We start from the raw sequence: 20404 nt of genomic DNA on the forward strand, positions 1-20404 counted from the left end.
CTGTGCATTGTGACCAACAAGTTTGGTGAGAGCTTATTGTCTCTCATTATGGCTAATCTCTTTGACTCTTAAAAATGTTGAGAACAAAAGAGTGAAAGTTAATCCAATCTGAATAAGATGTCGACTTGCACCAAAGCTTCTTTTGCTTGTCGTAATGAACACAGGAATGCCATATGGTTTTTGTTTCATTCAAATTGCTATGTCTGTGTTGGACAAAGAACTTTGTTCACAACTACTTGTTTGAGTTTAGCATACATATGTGTAAAATGTTGCAATCTCGGACAGGAAACTCAACTTCGGTTAATTGCAACATTTTCGCTGATCCCAACGTCATGCGATTATCCGGAGTGGACTGTATTATTATTATTATTATTATTAATTATTATTATTATATTATTATTATTATTATTATTATTATTATTATTATTATTATTATTATTAATATTATTAATATTATTATTATTATTATTATTATTATTATTATTATTATTATTATTATTATTATTATTATTATTATATTATTATTATTATTATTATTATTATTATTATTATTATTATTATTATTATTATTATTATTATTATTTATTATTATATTATTATTATTATTATTATTATTATTATTATTATTATTATTATTATTATTATTATTATTATTATTATTATTATTATTATTATTATTATTATATATTATTTATATTATTATTATTATTATTATTATTATTATTATTATTATTATTATTATTATTATTATTATTATTATTATATATTATTATTATTTATTATTATTATTATTATTATTATTATTATTATTATTATTATTATTATTATTATTATATTATTATTATTATTATTATTATTATTATTATTATTATTATTATTATTATTAATATTATTATTATTATTATTATTATTATTATTATTATTATTATTATTATTATTATTATATTATTATTATTATTATTATTATTATTATTATTATTATTATTATTATTATTATTAATATTATTATTATTATTATCATTATTATTATTATTATTATTATTATTATTATTATTATTATTATAATTATTATTATTATTATTATTATTATTATTATTGTTATTATTATTATTATTATTATTATTATTATTATTATTATTATTATTATTATTATTATTATTATTATTATTATTATTATTATTATTGTGTGTTTTGTGAATAATGATTTTCAGAAAATAGTCTTTTTTTTTTCTTTTTTTTTGTTTTCACCGTATTATTTGTTTTTATATTATACTCTGAAAATATCATCAACACCTTTGAAGTTATATTCACCTTCCCATCATCCCCCAGTTCTAGAGTTGTGTCTTTGATTATACAATATGTGTTTGTGTATTATACTCTCAAAATATCATCAACAACCTTCAAAGTCAATTTCATTCACCTTCCCATCACCCCCCCCCCCCCCCCCCCCCCCCCCCCCCAGGTCTGGAGTTGGACGGTTGCCCATTACTGAAAACTCCCCCCAAAGAAATCCGTGCCAAGGGTTTCCTGACAACCCACGCTTATCTCAAACGGTTGCTGAGTGGATCTGTGACCTGCCAGCGTACCAAACTCATGCTGGTTGGACTAGGGGGAGCCGGAAAGACCAGGTACCAAAAAATTAAAGTAAAAAAATGAAAATAAAGAGATTAAAAGAAAACCCAAAAATACTAAAAGCTGAACGTTTCGGGCTAAAATACCTTGTCAGCCAATAACAAAAACTCATGCTGGTTGGACTAGGGGGAGCTGGAAAGACCAGGTCAACTCATCCACACTTTCCAAATAATCAAAATATGTAAGGCTGGCTGAGAAAACTCTGGGAAGATGCGGCAAGCTTCGATTTGAGATATGAGCAAAAATCTAAGTGATAAAGTGTTTCCCATAGCAACAAATTTTTATTCCGAAACAAAATTCATAACTTGTGTTCTTATAGACATAGAAAAAATTTTTTAAGTGGTAAATGATCAGAAAGATGTGGTCTACATACACCACTGCATACATAACTCAATTTATGAAATTTGCGCATCTTTCCTGGTTTTCTCAGCCAGTCACACATATGTTTTTTAAAAGTAAACAAATGAAAAAAAAACAAACATAAAGAGTCTCAATTAAAATGAACAACCATGCCAGGAAATTTTTGTGGGTTTTGTACCAATAAGTCTGTTACATTTTTCATTTGTCATTCAAGTCCAGTTCTTGATGTCCTCTAGCCACGGTCTTGGAAGACCTCTTGGCCTCTTGCTTCTACTTTTCCTTCGGCCATGGTATTTGGAGATGGTGATGTGCAGATATACGAAAAATTTTCCACATTTTTTGGCCCAGCAAAATATCAACTAAAGATCTACAAAAAGGTGACATGACCCCCATTTCTGAAAAAGTCAAATCAAGAAGATGGAGATGGATTGGCCATGTTTGTTGGATGAAGGAGGGAGCAATCCCGAAAACAGCGCTCAGATGGACATCGCAGGATAATCACAATAGGAGGAAGACCACAGGAAACTTGAAGAAGATTGCTGGATAGAGAGATAATGACATCCTTCGGTTGGACCTGGGGTGAGGCCCGGAAGCTGGCAGAAGCCAGAAGTCACTGGCGCTCCATACTGTAGACCTTATATGTTTATGAAACACCAAAGAGTAGGAAGTAATTAAGATAGTCAGATATGTGTATACAATTTGTTTAAATGTGAATCAGTTTCACAACCAATCGCCAACCTCTTTCATCCGATTAATCTCTTTTGTTTTTTTGTTTTTTGTAAATTGCATTTCATTTCTAAATGAACAACAATTGTCTGGGAATCTTCATCTTCCTCATGAAGTCTTGTAAAAGCCTTGCTGAGTGAAAAATCTCGTACAGAATTGACAGTCGCTGAGGAGATTACAGATGGTAAGTTGAATTTTAACATTGTAACCTAGGTTGAGTTTTCGTGTATAATTGATGCCCTAAAGTTTTTCATCTTCTTAATTTCCTCTTATTTATCTGTCATTTTAAATATGATTTAAGAGAACGATTTAAATCAAAGACAAAGTAGCCCTTCGGAGCCTAGATTGCTCATTTTTGTTTGATAAATGCTCAAACAACATTGACCGTTCTTGTTTGTTTTTTTAAACGAGGTAGATTTCAGCTCTATCAATGAATTAACTTGATAATAACAATAATAATAATAATAATAATAATAATAATAATAATAATAATAATAATAATAATAATAATAATAATAATAATATAATAATAATAATAATAATAATAATAATAATAATATAATAATAATAATAATAATAATAATAATAATAATAATAATAATAATAATAATAATAATACATGGTTTTCTTTAGCTCCTTAACCCGTTTCTCGACAAGCTCTAAGTGCTTAACAATAATGTAACATCAGGCACTCAAACATACAACATTAAACGATTCAATATAATTATATAATGCTATATTGTGATCGATTGTCTTGAAGTGGATGGACCTGATTAAGAATGAAGAAGTATGGAAAAGAACACATCAGAAACCAGTGGGAGAGGAAATGGGAAGAAGACGATGGAGGTGGATTGGAAACACGCTGAGAAAGAATGACTCCACTATAACAAAGAAAGTATTGGACTGGAACCCTCAGGGCAGACGATCATGGGGAAGGCCACGAGGAACATGGAGAAGAATTAAAGAAGCTGATATACAGAGAAGTGATAAGACATGGAACGAGATAATAAAAAAAGTTAGTTCAGGATAGAGAAGGATGGAAACTTTGTCTGTGGCCTATACCCCGACCCAGGGTAAAAAAGGCAATAATGATGATGGGTATAGAGATGGATGAAAACTGTTTGTCTGTGACCTATACCCCGACCCAGGGTGAAAAAGGCAATGATGATGATGATGATGATGATGATGATGATGATGATGATGATGATGATGATGATGATGCTGATGGATATAGAGATGGATGGAAACTGTTTGTATATGGCCTATACCCCGACCCAGGGTGAAAAAGGCAATGATGATGATGATGATGATGATGATGATGATGAGATTATGGATATAGAGATGGATGGAAACTGTTTGTCTGTGGCCTATACCCCGACCCAGGGTGAAAAAGGAATGATGATGATGATGGATATAGAGATGGATGGAAACTGTTTGTCTGTGGCCTATACCCCGACCCAGGGTGAAAAAGGAATGATGATGATGATGGATATAGAGATGGATGGAAACTGTTTGGCCTTATACCCGACCCATGGTGAAAAAGCCAATGATGATGATGATGATGATGATGGATATAGAGATGAATGGAAACTGTTTGTCTGTGGCCTATACCCCGACCCAGGGTGAAAAAGGAATGATGATGATGATGGATATAGAGATGGATGGAAACTGTTTGGCCCTATACCCCGACCCAGGGTGAAAAAGCCAATGATGATGATGATGATGATGATGATGATGATGGATATAGAGATGGATGGAAATTGTTTGTCTGTGGCCTATACCCCGACCCAGGGTGAAAAAGCCAATGAGGATGATAGTCTCGAAATGGTATTATGTCGGTCGGGATGACTAAGAAATTGAAAATCGAATTTAATTCCAAATATAGCAGACTTTGTTTGTATTTGTATCTTTAATTAAAGAGAATGACCCTAGTATTTTAGACCATTAGAAATTACAATAACATATTTCTGATCAGTTTGGGTTTAATTTGACTTTTTTGCATTTGGATCATCCTGATATAAAACCGTTTTGACACGATGGGCCACGTGTATTAAAAAGAAATATTTTGAATTGATCAATTCTGTGCATAGGGGATTTAGTTTTTAATTCTACATTCGTTTTTTTTTTTTTTTTAATTCAGGTATTGACATATGTCCATGGACCGTAACCACTCCAGAGGGAAGCATCACGTACAGTGTGTGGGATTTTGCAGGGCAAACTGTCTATTATAACACCCATCAGGTATAACGATGTATGGCTATTTGGTCTTGTGGTATGATACTCACTTTCAAATCCGAAGGTCCTGGGTTCGAGTCAATATTTGAGCGGCACGTAGTTGAATCTATGAAGAAGGCTCTTAACTCACATTCCCCTCAGGTGTAAAATAAGAACCTCGCTGTTAACAGCGTTGTCCCCATCATAAAAAAAAAATTTGTAATATTACCTAACAGGCATCATGCTTCGTCCTACATGTTCCATGTTGCTGTTGGCCAGGGATACCTCGTAGCTTTGAGCATGTTTCGTGGATTCTGCACTACGTCAAAGCTCCAATTATAGTTAAATAACAGACAGCGTAGCTCAGCGGTACGGTCTTTGCCTTGTACCTGAAAAGTTCTGAGTTCAAACACTTGTCACTGTGCTGTGTCACTTTGAGCAAGTCACCTCGCCCTACCTAAATGTGTTGCAAGGGCCGTAAAACCCTTAAAAACAAAAACAAAAAACAATGAAGCTGCTATAATCATCTTTGTCCAATACTTTTTACAGTCCACAGCTTCTAAGAGTTTAGTATTCAATTTTATATGACACATTATAGTACAGAATTACACAGTGGAGGCTATGTTGTTTGTTTGTTTTTAAGTATTTTACGGTGCTTGCAACACATTTAGGTTATATCAGTGCCAGTAAAAAGGAAGAAAATGGGTTAGTAAAAAGTTCTAGACAGTAAGCATGTTGGAAAACAGATGTAGGGGGTAGAAGACACACCTCCCATTATGGGAGGTCAGGAACCCCACCCAGACAATGGAGGCTATCTGTGCGGCTATGCGGTCTTGAGGTATGGCACTCACCTTGGATCAGATGGTCCAGGGTTCAAGTCCCGCTCTGAGCAGCACATAGTTGAGTCCTTGGAAAAGGCTCTTTGCTCACAATCTCTCATTGTACTCAGGTGTAAAATGAGTAGGTACCTGGCTGTTAACACCATTATTTCTGTCGGAAAAAAAATTGTAATATCATGTCTTGTCCTACATGTTAAATGTTGCTGTTGGCTAGGGACCCTTTGTAAAGCACTTTGAGCACGTTAGCGGATATTGCTCAATATAAATGCTCATGCTTTTTTTTTTTGCTTTTGTTTTTTTATGTGTTTGAAAAAAAAACAAAATTCTTGTTCAGTTTTTCCTGACAGACAGAGCTGTATACTTTCTGCTTTGGAACATCCGACTGGGACACGAACACGCTGGCTTGGATTTCTGGTTGAGTTCCATACGTGTCCACGCCCCTAAAGCTCCCATCTTTGTTGTAGGAACACATCTTGATCAGGTGAGTGAGCTGAGATTGGATAAGAAAAGAATAGTATATTGTATTTAATATGAATTATCGAGATAGGCCGTGAAGAAAATATACTTCTGAGGATGATTGAAAGAAATTTTATTTATTTATTTATATATTATTTATTTATTTATTTATTTATATATTTATTTATTTATTTATTTATTTATTTATCTCTTTATATATTTATTTTTTATTTTATTTTTTTAAATAAATAAATAAATTAATTAATTAATTAATTTATTTATTTTTTCTTTATTTATCTATTCATTCATTTAATTGTTTATTTATACATTTATTTATGTATTTATTTATTTACTTATTTATTTAATCTTTCATTTATTTATTTATTTATTTATTTATTTATTTATTTATTACTTATTTATCCATATATTTATCTATTTATTTATTTGTTTATTTATTTATATGTCTAATTATTAATTTATTTATATTAATAGTTGTCCTGTAGTACAAACAGAGCTCCATAAATTTATTTATAGAGAGCATATAATCGAGTAATTATAACAAAACATGCTTGAAGACGGTACTGCTGTTTCTGTTCTTTTGATGCATTTCATCAGTCGACAAGATTTCTTATTAGAAAAGAGGATCGTTGAATGAGCATAGAACTTGAGCTTTTATATAGTGCAAATCCACTAAATGTACTCAAAGCACTTTACAAAGGGTCCCTGACCAACAGCAACATGTAACATGTAGGATCGGACATGATGCCTGTTGGGCGATATTGCAAATAATTCCGACGGAGACAATGCTATTAACATCCAAGTACTCATTTTACACCTGAGTATGGTGAGAGAATGTGAATAAAGAGCCTTTTCCAAGGACTTGATTATTAGCTGAGCATGAAAACAGCTGTATTGACTTTAAAAGAGTTCTCTTTTAAGAACTGTACTTTTGAAAAATTTGTATATTCATTTATTTATTTATTTATTTATTTATTTATTTATTTATTTATTTATTTATTTATTTATTTATTTATTTATTTATTTATTTATTTATTTATTTATTTATTTATTCATTCATTTATTTATTTATTTATGTTTTTTTTTCTTTCTTTATTTCTTTTTTCTTTTCTTTTCTTACTTTATTTATTTATTTATTTATTTATTTATTTATTTATTACTTATTTATTCATTTAATTATTTAGTTATCTATTTATGTATTTATTTATTTATTTTATTGTTTAAATAATGATATAATGAATTATTTTAAAAATTCAAACCAGGTGTCCAAAGTGGAGCTCCCAATGAAGGAGATGCAGTCTAAATTCCCCCAAATCTGTGGCTTTCATTTTGTCTCTTCTCACACAGGAAAGGTATGCCTATTATGTCTTATCTTATATTATCTTATAATGGGGGGGGGGGGGGGGGGGGGGGGGGAGGGGGGGGGGAGCAAAGTGGCTGAGTGGTTAAGGCATTGCACTGTGATCCGCAAGGTGCTGGGTTCGAGCCATGAATAAGGCTCTTTTTTTTTCCTGTTATTAATCTCCAATTTGCTCACTTGGGACAAAATGGGTGATTCCTGTTGACATCAGACATCTTGTTTGATGAATTATCTATATTCCTTCGTGGAATACCTAGTCGACGATATCTCACTGTGACAACATGGGTGATTCCTGTTGACATCAGACATCTTGTTTGATGACTTATCTATATTCCTTCGTGGAATCCCTAGGCAACGATATCTCACTGTGACAACATGGGTGATTCCTGTTGACATCAGACATCTTGTTTGATGAATTATCTATATTCCTTCGTGGAATACCTAGGCGCCGATATCTCACTGTGACAACATGGGTGATTCCTTTTGACATCAGACATCTTGTTTGATGAATTATCTATATTCCTTCGTGGAATACCTAGGCGACGATATCTCACTGTGACAACATGGGTGATTCCTGTTGACATCAGACATCTTGTTTGATGAATTATCTATATTCTTTCGTGGAATACCTAGTCAACGATATCTCACTGTGACAACATGGGTGATTCCAGTTGACATCAGACATCTTGTTTGATGAATTATCTATATTCCTTTGTGGAATACCTAGGCGACGATATCTCACTGTGACAACATGGGTGATTCCTGTTGACATCAGACATCTTGTTTGATGAATTATCTATATTCCTTCGTGGAATACCTAGGCGACGATATCTCACTGTGACAACATGGGTGATTCCTGTTGACATCAGACATCTTGTTTGATGAATTATCTATATTCTTTCGTGGAATACCTAGTCGACGATATCTCACTGTGACAACATGGGTGATTCCAGTTGACATCAGACATCTTGTTTGATGAATTATCTATATTCCTTCGTGGAATGCCTAGACGACAATATCTCACTGTGACAACATGGGTGATTCCTGTTGACATCAGACATCTTGTTTGATGACTTATCTATATTCCTTCGTGGAATCCCTAGGCGACGATATCTCACTGTGACAACATGGGTGATTCCTGTTGACATCAGACATCTTGTTTGATGAATTATCTATATTCCTTCGTGGAATGCCTAGACGACAATATCTCACTGTGACAACATGGGTGATTCCTGTTGACATCAGACATCTTGTTTGATGAATTATCTATATTCCTTCGTGGAATGCCTAGGCGACGATATCTCACTGTGCAACATGGGTGATTCCTGTTGACATCAGACATCTTGTTTGATGAATTATCTATATTCCTTCGTGGAATACCTAGGCGACGATATCTCACTGTGAAAACATTGGTGATTCCTGTTGACATCAGACATCTTGTTTGATGAATTATCTATATTCCTTCGTGGAATACCTAGGCGACGATATCTCACTGTGACAACATGGGTGATTCCTGTTGACATCAGACATCTTGTTTGATGAATTATCTATATTCCTTCGTGGAATACCTTGGCGACGATATCTCACTGTGACAACGTGGGTGATTCCTGTTGACATCAGACATCTTGTTTGATGAATTATCTATATTCCTTCGTGGAATACCTAGGCGACGATATCTTATGATGTCGGGGTGGATGGGCATAGTTTATATATAATATATAATATATGTAAGTAGTCCTTCAGAAACGTCAGGCTCATGGAGCCAGAGTTTATCCCAGTTTCTATAGCGTGAAACAGACAATAGCAATTACTTGCTACCCTTTGGATTGGACGCTAGTCTCACGAAAAATACTTTCCACCAAATCTAATAGACCCAGCTACCCATTTACTGCTGTGTGGGTGGGGGGTTGGAAAAAAATCTCGACCTCACCCAGGATCGATCTTGGTCCTTTTCCGCCTGAAGGGAGTGCTCTACCAACTTAGCTATCGGGACCCCCAAAAGCCTAACTAGGATAATAAATCCTTTCAATGCCTAATACATTGTGCGGCTATGTGGTCTAGTGATATGACACTCGCTTTCGGATCGGAAGGTCCTGGGTTTGAGCCTCGCTCGTCGCATCGTTGAGTCCTTGGGCAAAGCTCTTTTTTTACTCACATTCTCTCACCATACTCAGGTGTAAAATGAGTTCTTGGCCATTAACAGCATTGTCTCTGGCGGAAAAAAAATATGTAATATCGCCTAACAGGCCTCATGTCTCATTCTACATGTTACGCGGTGCGGTTGGTCAGAGATCTTTGTAAAATGCTTTTTGACCATATTTAGTGGATCTTGTGATACCGTATATATCAAGTCTTTTACATGACATGATTAAATTGAGCTTAAAAATTGAGCTTTATATCCACCAAATGTGCTCAAAGCGCTTTACAAAGGGTCCCTGGTCAACAGCAACATTTAACATATAGGATGGGACATGACGCCTGTTAGGCGATATTATAATTTTTCGGACAAAGACAATGCTGTTAACGACCAGGTACTCATTTTACACGTGAGTACGGTGAGAGAATGTGAGTAAAGAGTCTTTTCCAAGGACTCAACTATGCGCCGAGTACTAGGCTCGTACCCAGGACCTTCTGATCCGAAAGCGAGTGTCATACCACAATACCACATAGCCGCACGACATGATATTGAAACAATCTTAATAAATCACATCAATCTGTTCTGTTTTTTTTATTATAATAAATATTGACCACATTTGTATCTCAATGAATTCAATTATTTGTTGATCAATTTCTTTTTGTTTTCTTTTTTGTTTTGTTTTTAAGGGTTTTAATGACGCTTGCAACACATTTAGGTCATATCATCGCCAGAACAATTTCTTTAATTGGTTAACAGAACCAGCGTATTTACAATATTATAAAAGGGTATCGGAATGTACGACATTTTAAACAAAAACGAATCGATACGATAGAAAAAAAATATCCTAACACTAAGTACTTTGGCTTAAAACCCTTCTTCAGCCTTCTTTGTTGCAACAAAATACTTACAACTTAACATTTCGGGATTGAAACCCTTCTTCGGCCTTCTTTGTTATAGGCTGGAGACGTGTTTTGAACCCGGAAAGTTCTGTGTTATGTATTTTGTACTTTATTTAATTCTAAAGACACATCAAGAAGTATAGAAGAAAGAGAGAGAGAGAGAGAGAGAGAGAGAGAGAGAGAGAGAGAGAGAGAGAGAGAGAGAGAGAGAGAGAGAGAGAGAGAGAGAATAGTAAATTTAAATGATAATTCTTTTCATTTTTTTAAAGGGTATTGAAGCTCTTCAAGAGCACATGATTCAAGTGACCTTGACCCAGAGGTATATGGGTGAGAAAATACCTGGCGTTTGGTTGACCTTTGAGGAAAACCTAAAGAGGTAATTTTAATACTTGTAAAGTGAATGGTCTGCAGAAAGTATTAACCAGACATGAATATAACACCTTCAAAAAGAGAACAAGTACTGAAAGGTATCGAGTTCGATCACCGCCGCTGCGCTGTGTGACCTTGAGCAAGTCACCTCACCTTAGCTCAATTTGCGGCGCTGCACTGCGGCTGATGCCTGGGTTATTCCAGTCTTCCCTTGGAATAGACCCTAGAGACAAATTTCCCCTACGGGATGAATAAAGGGAATTTTATTTTATTTTTATTTTTATATCAAACACGGAATGGTCCTGGCTCAAAACCCCTCCTCAGCCAACTAGAGAAAATATAAAAACATAAATACATTTCTGATGGTTTTTATTTAAATATATATTGGAAAATCACACACTCTAGCAATGCCACTAAAAACCTTTAAAAAAATTGTTCTAGTCCTTCTGAGCCAATTGGCCCCTGGAGCCGGAGTTTATCCCAGTTTTTATAGTGGACAATAGCAATTGGATTCAATAGTCTGATGTCACGTCGCCCAGCAACGGCGGCCATCTTGGTTCTAAACAATGAAAATCATTACTTTTTATTCTTCATGCTGGCTAGAACTTTTCATATGTCTTGTGATCAGAATGTGTAAAAGTCAAAACATGATCAAATTTATGTGTTTTTTCCCCTCTGGATACGCTTTTATGCTCATCGGAGAAATATTTCATAAGGGCGTCCGCCATTGTTCCGATAGTTTAGAGCCAGTTACTAAGTTACCATGCGTCATTAGGAAGGAAGTGATGTTACGACTGTTGAAGAGTATTGTTTGCTAGTCTATCACAAAGTATGGAGAGAAAGATAAAGTGAGTAAATGTGTCTCATATAATATAAAGGAGCAACACAAAACAAACAGCCTTTTGGCCTTTGACCTTCTTCAAGTAAACGCAAAGAATCACAAAATACTTTCCATCAGATTTAACAGACCCAGCTACCCAATCACTTCTTGGTGGACAGAGGGAGGGGCTAGAAATTAAGGTCATCTCGACTGCACCTGGGTTCCTTTGTGCATGAAGTGAGTTTTCTACCAACTGAGTTATTGGGACCCAAAACTTGACTAAAAGAGGGTGTAATAAATTTGGTTTTAGTACTGCCTCACGCGCGTTCCGCCTTTCAAAATATTATTATTGTTGTAAAATTTAACAAAGATTTTCCTTTCCTATTTCAGCATTGAAGACAGGAATGTGATTGAGTTCAAAGAGCTTGAGACCAGAGCAAACAGGAGTGGAATTTTTGATGATAATGATGTAAGTAACGCGTATCATGATAAACACGGAGGGTGTGGAAAAAAGCTTGCTTCGTGTAAATTTCATTTCACGCACTTTTTCAGCTATGAGGTATTGTGGTATACTAGTCGCCTTCAGATGAATCTTAACTACGCCACTACCACATTATCTCATTCATCTGTGGTGTTTCATTCATCCTGTTTTGTTGATAAAGGGGAAATTCGAAACGTTCATTTGATCTGTTTTTGTAATTAAATTGAAGCTTACATTCAATTTCACATTATTATTTATATTTGTGTAGGGGGTGATCGCCATCCTTCATAACATTTTCCAGTTTACTATGACAAAATCTCTTGAACATTTCTTCCACACTTGAAATTGGGTGAGTATGACTCATGCACTTATTCATTATCCTATCATTTTTCTTACTGTCACAAATACTGGCATTTCCACACCATGCTGCAATAAAAATAAAAAAATAACGGTCTCCAAAACAGATCTTTAAAAAAGGGGCAACAGTATGTCCTACAATTAAGAGAGAAAATAAGATCTGATATATATACACGTGAGTCTCAGACAGCAAGAAGACTACATGGAAGCATTTATCTAAGTATGTCCTACAATTAAGAGAGAAAATAAGATCTGATATATATACATGTCAGTCTCAGACAGCAAGAACACTACATGGAAGCATTTATCTAAGTATGTCCTACAATTAAGAGAGAAAATAAGATCTGATATATATACACGTCAGTCTCAGACAGCAAGAACACTACATGGAAGCATTTATCTAAGTATGTCCTACAATTAAGAGAGAAAATAAGATCTGATATATATACACGTCAGTCTCAGACAGCAAGGACACTACATGGAAGCATTTATCTAAGTATGTCCTACAATTAAGAGAAGAAAATAAGATCTGATATATATACACGTCAGTCTCAGACAGCAAGAACACTACATGGAAGCATTTATCTAAGTATGTCCTACAATTAAGAGAGAAAATAAGATCTGATATATATACACGTCAGTCTCAGACAGCAATAACACTACATGGAAGCATTTATCTATGTCCTACAATTAAGAGAGAAAATAAGATCTAATATATATACACGTGAGTCTCAGACAGCAAGAACACTACATGGAAGCATTTATCTAAATATGTCCTACAATTAAGAGAGAAAATAAGATCTGATATATATACACGTCAGTCTCAGACAGCAAGGACACTACATGGAAGCATTTATCTATGTATGTCCTACAATTAAGAGAGAAAATAAGATCTGATATATATATATATATATACACGTGAGTCTCAGACAGCAAGAACACTACATGGAAGCATTTATCTAAGTATGTCCTACAATTAAGAGAGAAAATAAGATCTGATATATATATATACACGTGAGTCTCAGACAGCAAGAACACTACATGGAAGCATTTATCTATGTCCTACAATTAAGAGAGAAAATAAGATCTGATATATATAATATACACGTGAGTCTCAGACAGCAAGAACACTACATGGAAGCATTTATCTAAGTATGTCCTACAATTAAGAGAGAAAATAAGATCTGAATATATACACGTCAGTCTCAGACAGCAAGAACACTACATGGAAGCATTTATCTAAGTATGTCCTACAATTAAGATGAGATATAATAAATTATATATATATATATATATATATATATATATATATTACACGTCAGTCTCAGACAGCAAGAACACTACATGGAAGCATTTATCTATGTCCTACAATTAAGAGAGAAAATAAGATCTGATATATATACACGTCAGTCTCAGACAGCAAGAACACTACATGGAAGCATTTATCTAAGTATGTCCTACAATTAAGAGAGAAAATAAGATCTGATATATATACACGTCAGTCTCAGACAGCAAGAACACTACATGGAAGCATTTATCTAAATATGTCCTACAATTAAGAGAGAAAATAAGATCTGATATATATACACGTCAGTCTCAGACAGCAAGGACACTACATGGAAGCATTTATCTATGTCCTACAATTAAGAGAGAAAATAAGATCTGATATATATACACGTGAGTCTCAGACAGCAAGAACACTACATGGAAGCATTTATCTAAGTATGTCCTACAATTAAGAGAGAAAATAAGATCTGATATATATACAGTCAGTCTCAGACAGCAAGAACACTGCATGGAAGCATTTATCTAAGTATGTCCTACAATTAAGAGAGAAAATAATATCTGATATATATACACGTGAGTCTCAGACAGCAAGAACACTGCCTGGAAGCATTTATCTATGTCCTACAATTAAGAGAGAAAATAAGATCTGATATATATATATATACACGTGAGTCTCAGACAGCAGGAACACTACATGGAAGCATTTATCTAAGTATGTCCTACAATTAAGAGAGAAAATAAGATCTGATATATATACACGTCAGTCTCAGACAGCAAGAACACTACATGGAAGCATTTATCTAAGTATGTCCTACAATTAAGAGAGAAAATAAGATCTGATATATATACACGTGAGTCTCAGACAGCAAGAACACTACATGGAAGCATTTATCTAAGTATGTCCTACAATTAAGAGAGAAAATAAGATCTGATATATATACACGTCAGTCTCAGACAGCAAGAACACTACATGGAAGCATTTATCTAAGTATGTCCTACAATTAAGAGAGAAAATAATATCTGATATATATACACGTGAGTCTCAGACAGCAAGAACACTGCCTGGAAGCATTTATCTATGTCCTACAATTAAGAGAGAAAATAAGATCTGATATATATATATATATATATATATATACACGTGAGTCTCAGACAGCAGGAACACTACATGGAAGCATTTATCTAAGTATGTCCTACAATTAAGAGAGAAAATAAGATCTGATATATATACACGTCAGTCTCAGACAGCAAGAACACTACATGGAAGCATTTATCTAAGTATGTCCTACAATTAAGAGAGAAAATAAGATCTGATATATATACACGTCAGTCTCAGACAGCAAGAACACTACATGGAAGCATTTATCAAAGTATGTCCTACAATTAAGAGAGAAAATAAGATATGCTTTTGTTTCTGCCGTCCCAGATCCGTCAAGCTGTCCAGTTCCTCCACGAGCTTGGATCTCTTCAGTATTTTACCAATGCAGGCCTGAAATCTCATGTGGTCATCAATCCTCAGTGGATTGTGGACGTCATGGCCTGTGTCGTGTCCGTCAAGGACTCGCCTATCAAGGTGAAAGGATGTGGAGTTGTTGTTGTTGTTGATGTTGTTGATGTTGTTGATGATGATGATGATGATGATGATGATGATGATGATGATGATGATGATGATGGTGGTGGTGGTGAAGGTTGTGATGGTGGTGGTGAGGATTGTGGTGGTGGTCGTGGTGATGGTGATGATGATTGTGGTGGTGGTGGTGGTGGTGGTGGTGGTAGTGGTAATGGCAGTAATATTGTTGGTGTTGTTTTATACTGTTATTATTTATGATCTTGTTGTCTTTTTTTGTTACTGCTGCTTTTTTGCATTGAATTTATTGTTGCTTCTGTTGTTGTTCTTAACTATCGTTGTCCTTGTACTTTTATGTGGTCTCGTGGTATGACACTCACTTTTGGATCGGAAGGTCCTGAGTTCAAGCCTCACTCTGCGCATAGTTGAGTCCTTGGAAAAGGCTCTTTACTCACATTCTCTCACCGTACTGTGGTATAAAAAGAATACCTGGCCGTTAACAGCGTTGTCTATGTCTGGAAAAAAGTGTATTATCACCTAACAGGCGTCATGTCTCGTTCTACATGTTACGTGTTGCTGTTGGTCAGGGACCCTTTGTAAAGCGCTTTTAGCACATTAAGTGGATACTGCTCTATAATATTTTAATTTTTTAAATTTATTTTTAAAAAAATATTTTTAAATCTCAGAGTGGCCGCTTCAAGCATGCGGATGTATCCAAAGTATGGAAGGACTACGAACCAGCCATGCATACGTGGATGTTGCATCTGACAGAAGAGTTTGATCTGACTTTCCCCTTGAAGGATCACCCCATAAACCTGGTGCCTTGTCTGTTGCCTGAGAAAAAACCTGAGGTAGACAGGATAGGAATTTGGGTTGGGTTAGGGGTTTGGGAGGTGGTTCATTGGGGATAATGATTGTGGTGGTGGTGGTGGTGGTGGTGGTGATGGTGGTGATGATGATGGTGGTGATGGTGGTGGTGGAGGTGGTGGTGGTGGTGGTGGTGGTAGTGGTAGTGGTGGTGGTGGTGGTGGTGGTGGTGATGATGGTGGTGGTGGTGATGATGGTGGTGGTGGTGATGGTGGTGATGATGGTGGTGGTGGTGATGGTGGTGATGATGGTGGTGGTGGTGATGGTGGTGGTGGTGGTGGTGGTGGTGATGGAGGTGGTAGTGGTGGTGGTGATGGGGCTGATGGTGAGGATGATGGTGATGATGATGGTGATGAAAATGATGATGATGGTGGTGTTAATAATGATTATGTTGATAAACCTGTTGTCTGTTGCCTGAGAAAAGAACCTGAGGTAAACATGAGAAGATTGGGTTGGGTTATCAGGTTTTGGAATGTTGTTTGGAAGGGATTGTTATGATGATGATGTGTTGGTGGTGGTGGTGGTGAGATGATGATGATGATGATGATGATGATGATGATGATGATGATGACGACGATAATGATGGTGATTCTGACAATGATGATGTTGACGATGATGATGGTGAGGATGATGATGATGATGATGATGATGATGATGATGATGATGATGATGATGATGATGATGATGATGATGATGATGATGATGATGGTGATATTAAAAATGATGATGTTGACGATGATCGTGATGAGGATGATTATAATGATTTTGGTGATGATGATGCCCACTTCTTATGTTTCCAGTTTGAATGGCCCACAGTCGGGACTGGAGTCTTTGCCAAAGAAGCCAAAATGACATACAAATTCGACTACTTTCCAGCTGGTTTATTCAACAGAGCTCAGGTAAGTTGTTTTGGAATGTTTTCTATTTCCTCTCATATCTGACCATGATCCAGATTTGCAACCTCTGCTTAGAAGAAAAATTCTTCATCATCACACAACCGAACATGGCATCACTCAACAGAAGAAACGAACTAACATCCTCATGCAGACATAGAAACAAACATCTTTTATGTAATTACAAACCTCCATAGACACGAAGCTAGAAAAATACGAAAACAAAACAATCTACTTCCACTTCCACTTCCACATTGCATGCAACTTCAAACCACCATAATAGTCTCGACACCAAAATATCACAGGAAGTATGAAACAAAAACACAATCATAAACAACAATAACGATTACACACACTTCCCGTAGATTGTCATAGACATGAAACAGTACTGTAGAAGTTAAACAATAATAATTAAAATGTTTATATACTGTACACACACAGACACACACACACACACACACACACACACACACACACACACACTAAAATAATAATATATATATATATATATATATATATATATAATATATTATTTTTTTTAAATATTTACCACAATGTTTGAGACAGTCTACATTAATGTTTCATGCTTAATTTGCCATCGTCAGGACTGAGTTGTTTTGTTGACTGTTGTTGTTTCTTGAAGTGGTTCCGGTTTAAAGTTAATTAACAAGAACTTCCGGCGATGTGGACACATACCGTACATCTCACTTTTTGTGTTGAGTGTGGCTTCATGACGATGGCAAATTAAGCCTGAAACATTAATGTAGACTGTCTCAAACATTGTGGTAAATATTTTTAAAAATAATAATTCGCTCCATTACTACATGTCGAGCACTTTTCGTACCATATTTGTATATATATATATTGTTGCTATGTGTTTAGGTAAAATTATCATAACATCCGCCAGTAGGATATAAAGTACCAACACACAAAACTATATACATTAACATTGAACATTTGTAGTCAGATTGATGTAATTTAGTGAGAACCAATCACAAAAACAGCTGTCTGAAAACAATAACTAAGAGCTAAATGACGTCATTTTCATTCATTCTATAGATGCTGTGCACTTGGCTAAGAAACTCGCAATATTGCCATCCAGAAATATAACGGACCAACACAATAAAACTATGTGTAACCTTGAATGTTTATAGTCTGGTTAATATAGTTTAGTGAGAATTATTCATAAACGCGGATGGCAAAACAAAACAATAACAAAGACCCGAGTGACGTTAACTTTGTTCTATCTATATATAGATTGTTTATGGGTCGTTAAGTACTATCTTTGTATTTGTTTTTTTTTTTCCTTTTTTATTTTAAAAGATTGCCTCTTTAAACTTACTTACTTACTTACTTACTTACTTACTTACTTACTTACTTACTTACTTACTCACTTACTTACTTACCTACTTACTTACTTGCTGACTTACTTACTGACTTACTTACTTACTTACTTACTTACTTACTTACTTACTTACTTACTTACTTACTTACTTACTTACTTACTTACTTACTTACTTACTTATCCAAACCAGCGACCACCTGAGCTCTAGCCCTTCGGTCTTGTGCCTTCACGTAGAAGTTAGACATCTTTTGTAGTTGTTCAGCTTCTTTAAACTCAATTTCTGAACATCTTTTCCTTTATCAGGTTCGTCTCCACCAGTTTAGTGACAGTAGCCTCATTTGGAAGCGGGGGTCCTACCTGAAAAAGAATTGTCACATTTGCCTTTTGATCCAGTCCAGGTATAACATTTTTCTTTTTTGTTTAAAATGAGCTTTTATATAACGCTATATCCACTTTATGTGCTCAAAGCACTTTACATGGGGTCCCTAACTAACAGCAACATTTAACATATAGAACGAGACATGACGCCTGTTAGGCGATATTACAATTTTTTCCGACAACGCTGCTAATGGCCAGGTACTCATTTTACACCTGAGTACGGTGAAAGAATGTGAGTAAAGAGCCTTTTCCAAGGACTCAACTATGCGCTGAGCGAGGCTTGAACCCAGGACCTGCCGATCCTAAAGTGTCATACCACTAGATTACATAGCCGCAGGTAAGACATTCATGACGATTAGACGATTATTCATAAATACGAAATCAGCAAAGTCACATCATTACAATACAAAGCCATAGCTACTAAAATGAAAACAAAATAAAAATTAAGCTTTTATATAGGCACAATATCCACTAGACATGCTCAAAGCACTTTACAAAGGGTCCCAACAGCAACACGTAACATGTAGAACAGGACATGACGCCTGTTAGGCTTATATTGCAATTTTTTTCCGACAAAGACAACGCTGTCAAAGGTGAGTAAAGAGCCATTTCCAAGGACTCAACTATGCACTGAGCGAGTCTCAAACCCGGGATCTTCCGATCCAAAAACGAGTGTCATACCACTAGACCACATATCTCCCTATATCTAGTTTCGGAGTCGCTTTTGGTCTTTGTCTTAGATAGGCATTGCTTCATTTTGTCCTAGCCTTGCTCAAGTCCTTGGCTGAGAGGGAAACAAGTCAAATATATAGTATTAATTTGGGTAGGTGATTTTTTTTGTCCTTGTAAATCATCTCTCTGCCATGTATTGATAATCATATTCATTGCTTTGACCATATCTTGTAAACATCTGATTGTATTCCTCATAGTGGAATCCTGTGCTGAGACTTTTAAAGTGATCTCAAACTAAGTACATTGATGGTGTGTTCTTGGAATATACATCAGTTCAAAGGGTACTTTTATTGTAACTCTAGAATACTTTTACAAACCCATTTTCTTCCCTTTTACTGGCGCTGATATGACCTAAACGTGTTGCAAGTGCTGTAAAACCTTTAAAAAAACAAACAAACTCTAGCTTTATTGGCCTTGTAATAATAATAAATAATAAATGGCCTTTATAGAGCGCTTTACCCCATTGTCACAGGCTCTAAGCGCTTTACAGTGATATAAAACAAAACATATTACAGTAAGACAAGTTTGATGGAAACGTGATACGAGTTCAATTTAACAACAACAAAATATGATAATAGTATTGCAACATTATGACGTAAAAAGATAAAACTTTAGGCGAGATTTGAACGTTGTCAATGAATCCGAGCATCTCACGTGTGATGGGAGA

At 35.1% G+C, this 20404-nt stretch overlaps 1 protein-coding gene across 1 annotated transcript in view; it reads left to right on the forward strand.

The window, feature by feature from the left end:
* Positions 1-20404, forward strand: part of LOC144956274 (uncharacterized) — a 130388-nt gene that overhangs the window by 92531 nt on the left and 17453 nt on the right. The window contains exons 39-49 of the mRNA XM_078886738.1: positions 1463-1628; positions 2835-2902; positions 4859-4959; positions 6106-6252; positions 7508-7597; positions 10911-11017; positions 12221-12299; positions 15382-15528; positions 16209-16373; positions 17190-17288; positions 18931-19025. Coding sequence (XP_078742864.1) covers positions 1463-1628; positions 2835-2902; positions 4859-4959; positions 6106-6252; positions 7508-7597; positions 10911-11017; positions 12221-12299; positions 15382-15528; positions 16209-16373; positions 17190-17288; positions 18931-19025 — 1264 coding nt within the window. The remainder of the gene's footprint in view (positions 1-1462; positions 1629-2834; positions 2903-4858; positions 4960-6105; positions 6253-7507; positions 7598-10910; positions 11018-12220; positions 12300-15381; positions 15529-16208; positions 16374-17189; positions 17289-18930; positions 19026-20404) is intronic.

This window comes from Berghia stephanieae, chromosome 11, assembly GCF_034508935.2.
Source record: "Berghia stephanieae isolate SIO BIC M18660-M18661 chromosome 11, UCSD_Bste_1.3, whole genome shotgun sequence".
Taxonomy (NCBI): Eukaryota; Metazoa; Mollusca; class Gastropoda; order Nudibranchia; family Aeolidiidae; genus Berghia; species Berghia stephanieae.